Genomic DNA, 13,324 nt, shown 5'->3' with positions numbered 1-13,324 from the left:
AGACACGCTTATAAAAGGCAACTTACAATTTGGTTTCTCCATGTATCTTTTGAAAATCAACACGGCTCTTTTAAAAATAAATCTTTCTGAAAATATATCAAGATAAAATTGTTAGGTTTTGTCCAAAAGTGTTGCTAAAAGCAAACCTATTATATTTCATAAAAACATTGAAAATCAGAGCTAGGAGAGACTTTGGAAATATCTAGTCTGACCTTAGGCCTCTCACGCTAAGAGACTTTCTCGTGGTCATACAGCCACTCAGTAACCAAAAGGACTCTCACCACGAAGTCAGCCTCTTGACTCAAGCCAGTACTCTGGCTTCACCAAAATGAAAACGCTTGATCACATACTCTATGTTAATAAACTAATGATAGCACTTCAGTTAAATGTGTAGTTTAACCAGACTGTCCCCTTACAGGTTTGGGTACAACAGGATCAAATGACATTGTCATGGTGGGTTTTATCCGTGGTGACCCAGGAATCAATCTGCTCTTCAAACTGGCCTCCAGAGCTTATCAGACCACCTCGAGCGCATTCTGGATAGATTGGGGCAAAAACATAATTACCTGCAGGCTCTCTCAAGAATAGATTGCTTCATTCAAGAGGGACAAGTATCGAGATAAGGGGTACCCTCCTGCAAATTTGCCCTCCATCAGTCAATAACACTATACAAAGAAGAGTACAGCTCCATATTATTAACTATTTCCTGCAAGATAGCAGAAAGGCTAGGTGTGGTGAATGATAAAACAATGCATGCTTACTTCTACGTAGGCAGGGTGGAGAAACAAAAAAGTTTATTAAAATGAGATAGAGGAAAATGGGCGCAGGGAAACTACACGCTTTAAAAATAAAAAGGGCTTTTATTATATAAGGTGTATAAAGCAGTCAAACTCATAGAAACAGAAAGAGCAGTGGTTCCCAGAGGCTGTGGGGGAGGGGAAACGGGAGTTGTTGTCTGATGTGTATAGAGTTTCAGTTTTGCAAGATGAAAACGTTCTGGAGATCCGTTGTACAACAATGTGAATATACTTAACACTGCTGAACTGCACACTTAAAAACGGTTAAGACAATTTTTTTTTCTTGAGGAAGATTAGCCCTGAGCTAACATCTGCTGCCAATCCTCCTCTTTTTGCTGGGGAAGACTGGCCCTGAGCTAACATCCATGCCCATCTTCCTCTACTTTATATGTGGCACGCCTACCACAGCATGGCTTGCCAAGCGGTGCCATGTCCGCACCCGGAATCCGAATCAGCGAAAGTTGGGCCGCCGAAGCAGAACGTGCGCACTTAACTGCTGCGCCACTGGGCTGGCCCTGACAATTTTTAAAAATTGCTTTGAGGATAGCTATAGACTTCGCAGTATTAAAGCTTTCTTGCATGGCCAAAAATAAAAATGGCTTTTACAATACAATCTTCAAACTCTTCAGAGGTAAGCCACCAAGTTTCGGTCAAGAAGACATTTTTTTTTTTTTTTTTTTTGCTATAAATAAGTTATACAATCCTCAAATAAATATACATCTATATTAATCAGAATAGGCTGCAATGATGCAATAACAACCACTGAGTCTTAGTGGCTTTTAATTCATACGTTTTTTTCTCCCTCATGCAACATAGACTGTGAGCTTAGGTGACTCAGTAGGACCATTGCTGTTTGTATGGTCACTCAGAAGCCCAACCAGCTTTAATATTTTGGCCTCACCATCTTAAGACAAGAAGAAGATAGACAGCAGATGGGGCCCTACCCAATTGTAAGGGGACTGAGCATGCCAAGAATGGTTATAACATCAGATATTGGTGGCATCTAGGGACATCCTCCTCAATGTCCAGCAGAAGGGCTTTGTCAGATGGAATGAAATGAAATAACAGGCTTTGAATAAGAGTTGCAGTGTTGTGTAAGGATAGTACCAAAGAAATTATGTTTGCTGGAACACGCAGGAATACTGTCTAGTGGATATGGGAGGCACCGTCCAGACAAGAAATAGTTCTACTCAATGATACAATGCTGAAGCACAACAGCTGATGACCGAGTGTTACAGGTTCGGTGCTACACAGTGAGGAGACTGTGTGGTGTCCTCGTAACTGCCTTGCTGAAGACCACTTTGAGACTCCTAATCCCTTCAAATACACTAACAAAATTTCTAAAATTCGAAAGTGTGCCATGAATACAAAAAGGTTGAGAAGTCTAATGTTTATGAATGCTTTCCTTCTAGTCCCTTATCAAAGATGTCGTAACATCACTTATTTAGCTGTGGTAGGAAAAGGGAGCTATTGAAGAAAATTGAACTTTGGTCTCTTCCAGATGAAAAGATACAGAAATAGCAGTTATCTGGAGAGCTCTGACCAGAAGCTGCCACCATAAGGATTTGCTCCAGCCTGCTTTGTAATGGATTATTGGCATTACCATCATATACATGTTGTCATGGAAGACAGGAGTGTCCAAGAGATCAGAGGGACAGGAAGGTGAGGTGTGTCCCACTGATGAGTGCCTTCACCTTCTGTAGGTTAGACCATTTTGCTCTGAAAAAACTCTAGGAAGTGCAGAAAACTCTCCCCAGTGTAGGAGAGAAGAAGAGTCTAAGATTCCAAAACAGTTTCATTCAAGTAGAACTGAAACCCTTTTTAAATTACTTGCTCACAGAAAAATAAAACTCGTTTTCCACTACAGTCTGATACTTCCCAGACTGAGATGTTGTCAGATGGGCTGTCCTAGGTCCACTGAAAATGGCACGAGTTTCCTTTGCAGAGGCCAAGGAGCGTTCCACTGGAAAGGCCTGTCTGTGCACACGGCTGCTGTCATGCAGACATGGTGAAATTATTTCCATCTAATTTATGGAAAACACTGGACTTGAACTCAGAACTTTTGATTTGCTTTACTGCTCTCCCAGCAAATTATGTTTTCTTATCTATTTCCAAGCTGCTGCCACAGCAATTCTAAGAGCTAAGGAAAATATTATTAGCTTAGCTAGGTTTGATTCAAAAAAATATTTTTCATCATATTTTAGGTACCATGATATGAAAGAAGTATTAATGCATTAACACAACACTTTCCTAAAGTTTATGGTTAGACTTTCCTCCATATATTTTCAAAGGCATGTTCAAAGTTTACTTCATTTGATTTCTTTTCCAAAATTATCTGGAAAGTAAGGCAAGAAAATAAATTAAGTATATCCTCCCATTGAATCAATTTTCTTGTATTTGTTTGCATGTGGTTGTTTCCGTAGATGTAAAAGGTTGAAAAAACACAAAATCAAATTAAAGTTATCCCAGAATCCCTCATTTTTTAATTATTTCAATGCAAAGCAAGATTTATGTATTGCAGAAAGAAAGCAATGGCAAGCCCTTGGGGTTACTCTTTTGTCACCCTGGCACTAGTTCGGCTTCTTTCTGCTATGCTTATACCAAGGAGGCAATAAACCCCCTCGAGAGTCATAGAGTTGCCCCGGGAGCCCTGACAGTGTAGAGGGGCTTTTATGCCAAAATACAATGCACAAAGGGATCATAAACACATTTGAAAAGGAAGATGACCTCTTTGTCACAAGGAATTAGGCTTTATTGCAAGCTGCTGCCATGGAAACCAGCCCCCAGTTCTCTCTGCTTATTTTGAAGGTGCCTATTTCCATTTTACATGGACTTCAGCACTATCACAAATTGTTGCTGGATCAAATAAACTAGGTGAAAGGTTTTGGTTCTTTGCTCCATTGTTTAATGCGCGCAGGTATGCCTCCAGGTACTGGAGTGAAGAGAACAAAGAGAAGGTGATGATGGAATCGTTAGAAAGGAAGGAGAAAGGAAGAGAACACTGGTGACACAGTCGGCTCTACAATTCGAGAAGATCAGGAAGATACACACACGTTGTTGAATCTTTGAAAGGCCAGCTTCAGTCCAAACAGCCTCTCTTGGAGATGTGTCCTTTGAAATAATTTTAACTTTTATAACTTTAACTTTTGCCTCATGATTTCCTACATCCCTGGAATTCAGTGTCTACTAAGTAACGTGAATCTAAAGCGCGGCCCGCAAAGTCCAACCCCAATTGGAAAGCACGCTTCCACTGGGAGGAATCTGGGATCCCAAGTCCTTTTATAAGAAATAGGACTTTTGTGACAAACTTGACGTGAAGAAAACCTAATGCTTACGCAGTTACAGCCTTGAAAAGCAAAAGGAAAAGATAAGTAAAAAGGGAATTGATAATGAGCTGATCACTGTTGAAGCTCTCTGATCCAAAAGCTGGTGGCACACCTGAAGAATGGCCGGGGGTCAGCTCGGCGAGATGCGGGGGCAAGGGAGCGGGAGAAGGAACGCGGCTCTGGACCGGCAGGTGCTTCTCCCATCCTCCTCCTTTCCCGCCGGCATCTCCCCGCCTCCAGCCCTCCGGGATCCCTGCGTCTCTCCCGCAAGGGAGGTCTACCCAGCTGGAGCACGGAGCAGGCGCCTGTCGGGGTCCTCAGGAAGCCCCGGCCTTTCACGTGTCGTTCATAGTCAATAATCCAAGTTGACTTTCCCCTCTTCGCGCTTGAGTGGCTGGAGACGCCCAGTGCGAGTGAGAGCAGACAGGAGCACTCCCACCGCCCTCCCTCCTCCCGCCACCCTGGCACCCGGAGAAAAAAAAGTCGTTTGTTGTAGCGCACACACCATCAGGATTCTTTCCCACTCCATCCTCCCGACTCACGCCACCTTGCAGGGAAATAATAGCTCCGGCCACACTGGCTTTCCCCTTCTGCTTTCCGGATGACTGAATTTCTTTGCTCCTCTCTCGTATCGGGAACCTTCTGAAACTGCCCCCAGGATGCGTTCCCAAAGACCCCCCCCCCGCACCCGGATTCCACTCGGGGACCAAAGAGTAGCTCACTTAGGCGTCCTCTTCCATAAGACGAACCCATCCAGGCTAGATAAACAAAACGGGGAAAAGAAAAACGAGGTGCGGAGGGGCGGGGGGCCCGAAGAGGACCACTCCTGCAGCCCTCGCCCCCTCCCGGGCCGGGCGGACCCCTGCCGGGGCCCACTGCGAGCCACGTGGGGAGGCCTCGAGGGAGGCGCAGCGCCCCCCCCCCCCCCGGGGGCTTTGGAAGAGAAACTGCCGTGAACAATGAGTCCTGAAGGACAGGGAGAGGTGGAGCGGGGTGAGAACCTCGTCTTTCACCCCCTCCCTCCTTTTTTGGGACATTCCTTAAGTTTAATCATTAAAAGTGGATCCTTAAAAAAAGGAGGCAGCAGCTTAACGCCGCCGTTTCGGACAATCTGCCCCACACTATCCGCGAAGTGAAAGATCTGGTTAGAGCTTTGTTGCTTCGCTACCAATAGCGGACTTGGGGACACCAAGCCTCCGATTTCTGGCCACATCAAAGCAGTGATTATGCAAATACCCATTTTTTTTAGGAATAAAATGGAGGGGAATTATTTATCACACAATGAGCCCCCTGCCAGGGCGGGAAACAATAGATCAGACCAGATAGCCCTTCTAGCCCCGGGCTGGGGGAGCGGGAGGGGCTGAGGAGCCCTCACGTTTTATTGGTCTAACCTAATTTCACTAATTCTCTTTTCACACATTTTCTTTTGCGGATTCGAAGGCCGGGACTTTCACGCTCCCGGGAGCGCCCTGCATTGGCGCGATTCAGGGACTGCCCGCTTTATTTAATTAATACATTCAAAGCTCGCCTGGAGCCCGGGGCGGGGGGAGGGTGGGATGAGGAGGAGGCGCTTTTAACGCGTTCCAGGTGTCGGTGCCCAGAGTCACAACCTGCCCAAGGCTGTGCGATGCAGGGGGTGCCCCCGGCGGGAGGCAGCCCGGAGCCCCTGCGCCCCGGACCTCAGCGTGGCGCGGCTGGAGCGGGCCTTGGGCCTGGATGCCCTGCACGGATAATGGGCTCAATCCCGGCCTTCCCATGCCCTCGCCCTCGCCACCCATCTCCTGCCCCGACTCGGCTGGGCCGGGGCCGGGCGCGCGGCGCGCCCCGCGGTCGGCAGCCCGCCTCTCTGCTGCCCGCCGCTTGTTGACCCTCAAATGGACTTCTTTAAAATCTGGAGAGGGGAAAAGAAGCCTTAGCAAGGCCTGGGCAGTGCAGAACCAATGTATACAACCAGCGCCCGGGCCCTGGCGGCGCCGAGGCCGCGTCTCTAACCAGGACAGGACCCACCTGCGCACCTTTCCAGCGCTGGAAAGATCTAGAAACTCTGGCGCTGGGAAGTGTCATGGGAAGAACATCTCCAGGGCCTTGTTTGAAACTTTTTCATCAGAGAGCTGCCAGAAACCGAGTGGCTTGGCTCAGTCGCGCACGAGCCGGCTTGGTGCAGACAGCCCGGCCCCTCCCCGCGCGGGCACTGGGTGGGAAGGGAAGCGGATGAAGACGAAGAGCGACTGTCGCCCCCCCTGCAGAAGCTGTGGCCTCGCCCTGTAGTTTTCATTATGGCGGGGGAGGGAAGAGGACGACAGGGCCCCGGCCCACAGGCTGTGGAGGTTGCCGTGGGGTGGGGAGGACAATTCCCAGCGCGAAGTCAGGCAGAAAAAACATTCTTAACCGCTTAAAGAGATAAGATGCCATAAAAAATAATTGCGTCAATTTAGTGTAAAATAAGGTCTGCTGTAGATGGAGTCGGCAAAGCCTGAGTGTAGATCACAGATGATAGACGGAATTCCTGCCATGTATGACGTGGTGCTGATGTGTAGGGGGACCTACCAGCGCCTGCCCAGAGACCGGGAGAAACTGTAGGGGTGGCTGCGAGATTTAGCTAGGTTGTGGGTTAAGTCGTTAGCTGTATACCCTTACTCAAAGCTGTGATCATTGGACCATCTCCACATCCATGCCTAACTAGGCCATTAGGGTCACCTGTTTACGCGATCGCCTCACCAAATGAGGAGGTTTCCCGTAGTCTTGGAAGAGCACCTGAGGGTTTGCCTCCACAGACCTGTGCCGTGGACTGCGACTTCGCAAGTTTCCCAAAGAAGAGCCGTATATCATCAGCATCGCCATCACTAGAAGAAAGTGGTATTTCTCCTATATTCACATTTATGTTTCTAGTGTTTAAAAAAGCCAAGCCAGCAAGCAAAGCAATTGTAGCATGAGAGTTTTAAAACACTTTGGTTTGAGAAGTGAAATCCATGCCCCCCTCCAAAGGGCTTAGACCTAGGACGTGGTCAAGCTTCACTTGGTCGTCTTCACCCAAGGCCAGTCAGATGTCACTCATTTCTGCCTTGGAGATTGAGGTGCAAGTTAGAGTTATGTATCTTGAAGATTAGGAAACCATTTTCACTTTTTCTTTGAAGTTCTATGTAATTATTTTGACAAAATTGGAAAGCTGAGCTATTTCTTTCAGATACTATTTTATTCCAGCTCCCTCTGAATATTTTTTTCCTCTGGGATTGTGCTTTTCAAACAACAAACTTGTTAGAATAGCTGATACAAAATCAGCTTCCAATGATGAATTTATGAGCCCTCAGTGACATCACACATGTTAGAGCTGGAAGGGGCCCTTAGTGATGACTATCCAATCTGGTCAGTTTAAGGGAGTAAGAAGTTCAAAGAAGCATAAGAACCAAATTTCTACACACTCCAAGAAATTTCAACTTCATTATTTTCTAAAATCAGGGTTTCTGAACTTTGGAGCTTATCGCAACTTAATTATCATTAAAATCTCCCTCTCTTTTTTTTATACTAATCTTATTTGCTGAGAAATTGATTTCTTAAAAACCAAGTTTGGTTTGTATTGAGGGTTACACTCTTATGTCAGTGTTTGTGTCTCAGGTATGATTCTGCTTCTTGTGATTTCTTTGACCTTATGTGTCAGTGAAATTCTACACATAGATGTTGGTGAAAAGTACAAGGACTCTATTCAATCTGATAGAGGGATAATTTCAGAAAAACACAACTCATTTTTCTAAAACCATATAAGTAGGAAAAAGTTTTAATACAACATACAAAAGTTATGAAAATTAGATATTTTATTTATAGTTTAATCACAAGAGCAATTTTCTTGTTCTCCAAGACGTAAATACATACTAGAATAAACTCTGTGGAATATACAAAAAATACATATTTTTCCCATGAAATTTTCTTTATAATAAATAGAAAGGAACACGTGTGTGGCTGATCCCAATAATGCTCCGTGTCTGCTTAGGTTCTCAGTCTGTTGATTTATTTTTAGTCCCTTGAAAGAATGGGGAAGTTCCTTCTCCCCTAAAAGGTCGAGATAAATAATGCATGAAGCAATCCTCCCTCCTGATTTTTCCCTTTTCCTCCACATTTTTCCTTTTGATAGAGAGTTCAGCCTAAATTTCCACGCTTGCATTCAGTCATTACAAAGCCTACAAATTATACAATGACTTCTAACCTGGTCCTCTAACAAAACAACTTTTTCCCCTTATAAATCATAAGAGACAGATGGCAAAATGGAGAAGAAAAAGGAAAGAGAAGGACGGGACAATAGGCATTGTGACGAATCTGGGAAACAGAACAAAGTGCACATCAGAGGCAAGTTTGGTTTGACAGGTGAAATTCCCACAGCCCGCAGACAGCAATGGGAAGAAAGCAGATGCCAGCCATTGCAAATCTGTGGATAATATTATTACCGATAAAATCATTCAGATGCTAAGATAACATTTCTTTCTACTCGACATTAACATCTCTATGTAGAAGCAAAGTTGGAGAGATCACAGGAACCAGTTGCATTCCCCCTGGGAGATTCACACGAACTGCTCCGAGTCCTCTGGCGTTACAGAGAGAGGCGAGGAACGTCAGGCCCCTCTGCAAACTCTTCAGACATGCCACCTTCATCTCTTCCCAGCATCCTTTTAGCCGTAAGAAGCGCCCCCCAAACTCCACCATCCTCTTTGACAATAAGCTCCATCACGCCTTCAATAAATTAGAGCCCGTCTGAAGGAAGGAAACCCTTAGCCAAGGAAGGCAACAACCGAGGAATCAGAACGGCTACATCTGCTCTGTGAAGTGAGATGGTTTCCAGGGCGTGGAAAGTGGGGGCAGGAGAGGGGTGGGTGGAAGGAGGGCTGGGTCGGGGACAGGAAAGGAAACCCACTAAGGCCTGGCCCGGGTAGCAGAGATGGCGGCTTTAGATACAGTCCCGGACTATGGGGAGGTGAGGTGCGTAGCGGTGCTTGTCGGGAGGCGGGGGCTGCCAAAAGTCCATCTCGGAACCCGCGGGGCTGGCGGGAGATAAAGTGCAGCTGTAGGGGGAGGTGGAGTTGGAGGACGCGGAGGAGGACGGCGCGGGGCTGTTGGTGCAGCTCCACGTGGAGGCAGGTGACGGGCTGTCTCCGCTGCTGCTCACTGCGGCGCTCGCCCCTCCCGGGCTCAGCAACACGGCCTCGGAGAAGAGCGCCCCCGGCAGGCCTGCGCCGGCGCCCCCGCAGTGGTCGGCCAGGCGCAGGGTCTCGGTGAGCGCCCAGATGTAGTTGTGGGCGAAGCGCAGGGTCTCTATCTTGGTGAGCTTGGCGTCCTCGGGGAAGGTGGGGAGCACCTCCCGCAGCGCGTCCAGCGCCGCGTTGAGGTTGTGCATGCGGTTGCGCTCGCGGTTGTTGGCCTTCAGCCTCCGCGTCTTCTTGATGCGCTGCACGGTCTCGGCCGTCTTGGCGCCGCGGGAGACGGCCCGCGCCCTGGAGGGGCGCCGCTTGCACTCGTGCACCAGACCCAGCAGCCGCGCGGGCCGGCAGCCCTCGGCTCCGGCGGGCGAGCCGCCCCGCGCCCGGGGCCCGGCCTCCGCCCCTCGCTGCCGCCGCGCGCCGCCCGCAGCGCCGCGCTCCTCCTCCTCCTCCTCGTCGGCGCTGGACGACAGCGGGGTCAGGGCCGCCGAGGCTGGGGAGGCCGAGCCGAGCAGCACCAGCACGTCCTCCTCCTCCTTCAACTCCAAGGTCTCGGATTTGACGAACATCCTACCGAAGAAGCAGGGAGGGAGAAAGAACCAAACGAGGTGTCAGTATAGACGCAGAGGCGCCTTGTTGGTGTCACCGGGACGTTCTCCCGAAGGCGCCCGAAAGGACTGGCTCGGAACCTCGCCAAGGAAGAACAGTTAGGAAGGAACCCCCACCCCTGCTCTCCGAGCTCAGGAGCGCCCCCGGCTGTGGCTGTGACCCCGCTGCCAGCCAGCCGGGTCCCGCACTCTGCGCGCCGCCCTGGCGGCTGTGTTCCCGCCCGGGAAGGGACTGCGGCCCGGTGACAAAGATTCTGCGCGAGCCAAGGGCGATCGGAGGTGTTGGGACAGAGTGCGGGAAACACCCTTCCAGGTTGGCAGCCGCAGCCGGGAACTTACTTAGTTCGCGCTCTCAGTGCGCCTCGGCGTCGCTGCTGCTGGGGCGAGCGCGGCGCTTCTGCGCGCAGCCGGGGGCGCCGCGCAGCCTCCTTCTCCCCGCCGGGCAGCAGCGGGCCTGGCGCTACTGCGGCGCGGCGCCGCGGGGGCCCTCCGACCCGCGAGTCTGCCAAGAGCCCCGGCGGCCACGGCGACCCGCCTGGGTCTCGTGTGTTGTGGTGGTGGTGCGTGTCTGTCTGTCAGTCAGTCCCAGGCCGTGCGGCTCCTGGCACGCGACTCCCGGGCACTCCAGTTAAAGCGAAGCTGCTTGTGGTTCAGTGGCTGCGTGTCTGGCACACGACTCTCCTTAAAACCCCTTATATACCACCAAGAAAACAATCAGCTCTGCCCCCGGGGCCCCCAGCTCCCCCCACCCCCGGCTGCCGCCTCCTCCTCCCCCCTGTGCCGCTCCCCTTCTCCCCCGCTTTTCCCTCCCCCGGCTTACTCTTTTCATTGCATTATCATCATTCATTTCTTTCTCTTTCTTCACCCACGTCCCCCCTCCCCTGGCCCTGCCATCCATCCTCCTCCCATCGCCCCCGCCTCTCTTTCCCCCCTTTATCTAATCAGCATAAAATGGTTCTAAAGCTCCTGTTGGAGCTCGAGGCTGCGGTCGCAGCGGCAGAAGCCCTGGCGGCGGCATCGGCTCAAGCTGCGGCTGTTGTCGCCGCCGCTGCCCATTGTGATTGGTGGCTCGCGCTCGGCTGGAGCGTGCCGCTAATTTATTAATGAATGGAGGTCTCGAGGCGCAGCTGGCCAATCAGGGCGCCCCGGACTCCGGGAGGCCTGCGAGCCACGCGCACCGGAGCCCGCTCCCTTTCAGCGGCTCATTAGGGGCCGGGGCGCTGGGGGCGGGTGGGGAGACCGAGGCGACCGCCCCCGCCCCCGTCCTTGCGGCCGCACCCCACCCCGCCCGGCGCGCGCGCATGCACTGCACCCGGCGCTGCCGGTCCCCCTCGCTCCCGGACGTCGGGATCCGAGGAATTAGTTAATGGGGGTCAGCATCCCGGGGACAGCAGACCTCTGGTGCTGCCGGGCGTCTCTTGGCAAAGCCTCTTAGGAGCTGTCTCAAATAGTAAACGATTTTAAAACGCTTTCATTCGGTTAAGGGAGGACTGGGGTGTGGGTGCGGAGCGGTGGGTACACCCTGGGCAAGCGTGTTTGGGTTCGAGGGAGACTAACGGGAGAGGGTGAAGGGAGAGGACGTTGGCGGATTCACAGAGGCGTCTCTTGGACGAGGAGATGGGGTGAGGGCAGTTGAAGGGCCTTTAGAGGCTGTGAGAATAAAAGCACTCACATGTTAGAGTTGAAAGGGACCTCCTCAATTTACCTGTGATAAACTGAGGCCCCGGGCACTGACACTGGTGGTATTTTCCCCGGGTTAACCCCAGTTTACGGCAGAGCGTGGTAGGCAGGGACTTCCCGCGTGGGCGGCGGCGAGCAAAGCAGGAGCAGCGGGCGACTTGCAGCTCCGGTGAGTGAAGGAGCTGTGCTGACATTTCCGTGACCTCTGCTCCGCGCTGGGCGGCGTTGTAGGGACATGCTGCCGGTCCTCCCGGTTCTCCGGCTTTTCAATAGGAAAAAAGCTGAAGGGCTACCGGACTTGAGAGGAAACTTGTTCTGAACTGCACGTCCGCCCTCCCTCTCTCCTCCCCACGCTCACGCCCACCGTCTTCTCGACGTGGCTGACTTTCCCCAAAGATGGAACCAGAGCCCCCAGAAGTATGTGCTGGGCCGAGAGTTAGACCGTGCGTGAGTAGTGGGGATGGATCTGAACTCCAGCAGACTGGAGAGGGTCCCTTGAGATCCTGTTTGCAAATTAAGTTTAAGCAAGGCGCAAGTGGAATATTAGGAGTTGAAAGAGAAAAAGAACATTGTGTGCAGCTCTCTGTCTCATCCGGTTTGTAGGAATTGGAAACAAGTTGTATTTCAGAGAAGAGGACGACGAAAGTGGTTGTTAGTGTTCTGGCATGGCTTTAATGTTTTCTGCAGAGAGGTAACGTGCAGGATCGCAAGGCACAAAGTAAAGAAAATGGAAATTAAACCCTGTGAGACTGTCACCCGCCTCTGCTCTCCAACCTCCAGACTTTCCTCCACGATTTTCACTTTGCTACTTGATATTTGTGTTTTGCATCTCCTCCCCTTTTAAAATAAATTCGCTAAATTTAAAAGCATTATTTCCCCAGTTCCCTCCTCAATCCTCTCAGAACAGCTTGATTTCATTTGTTAGTGGTGCAGAAATTTCAAAAGAAAGAAGAGACAGTCTCTCTGGAATGCAGCATCTGCCTTGCTCCCACTTCTTTGGGTCTCTGTCTCTGTGTCATGAACCTGCAGAATCAGAAATTAATACAAGAGTTTGCTCAGTAGTGACAGACACCAGAACTGCTTTCCTTGGTTGCATGGACCCATTAGCATTATTTTATAGGTGGTGGCCACTGATACAAACAAACAAGTAAATACTCTTCACGATCCCCTAAAAGAAAACCCTCCAAGGCCTTGGCTAGCCTGGTACAGACTGAGGAACATGTGGGAGTGGATGCAGGATTTTTGTGTTAATTTGAATGAAACAGAGGATGAGAAGACTGGGTTCTGAGGAAAGGATCAAAGACTGCTAAAAATAAGTACTGGACTGATGGCAGGAGCCGTGGGGTATCAGTCTTTAGATAACTACATCTCACTGCAGGAGGAGCCTGCAAAGAAAGACAGGCCAATAGATTAGTGTAATAGAAAACAAAGGAGGGTTTCTGTTAGCATCAGCACAGACTGACCTCTTCGGACAGGTGGTTTCAAAATTTTGGTTTGGCTAGGAAGTGCCGGCTTGATTTGATGATAAAATATATTTGGAGGAGGAACAGAATTGGAATCCAGTTAAGTCGAGGCTTAAAGGAAAACCTGATGAGCTTTGTATAACCCTGAACAAACACCAAGATCAAGCTGGGGCTAATGCTCAGTGCTCGTCAAACACACAATGGATTTCTTTAGTTGATTGTTAACAGTATTTGGGCCTCTGACTCCCCAGTTTTTATGTTCTCCCA

General features: G+C 50.1%; 1 protein-coding gene across 1 annotated transcript; it reads right to left on the bottom strand.

Annotated features, from left to right (window-relative positions):
- Window positions 1-7,975: 7,975 nt before the first annotated feature.
- On the bottom strand, window positions 7,976-10,248 carry NEUROG2 (neurogenin 2). Its single transcript, XM_023636733.2, has one exon. It carries the CDS (start codon window positions 9,873-9,875, stop codon window positions 9,057-9,059), a length of 819 nt encoding a protein of 272 aa, XP_023492501.1. The 5' UTR covers window positions 9,876-10,248; the 3' UTR covers window positions 7,976-9,056.
- Window positions 10,249-13,324: the final 3,076 nt, after the last annotated feature.

Source organism: Equus caballus, chromosome 2 (assembly GCF_041296265.1).
Source record: "Equus caballus isolate H_3958 breed thoroughbred chromosome 2, TB-T2T, whole genome shotgun sequence".
Taxonomy (NCBI): Eukaryota; Metazoa; Chordata; class Mammalia; order Perissodactyla; family Equidae; genus Equus; species Equus caballus.
Note: the sequence above shows the minus strand (reverse complement) of the source record. Positions and strands in the feature narration are given on the sequence as shown.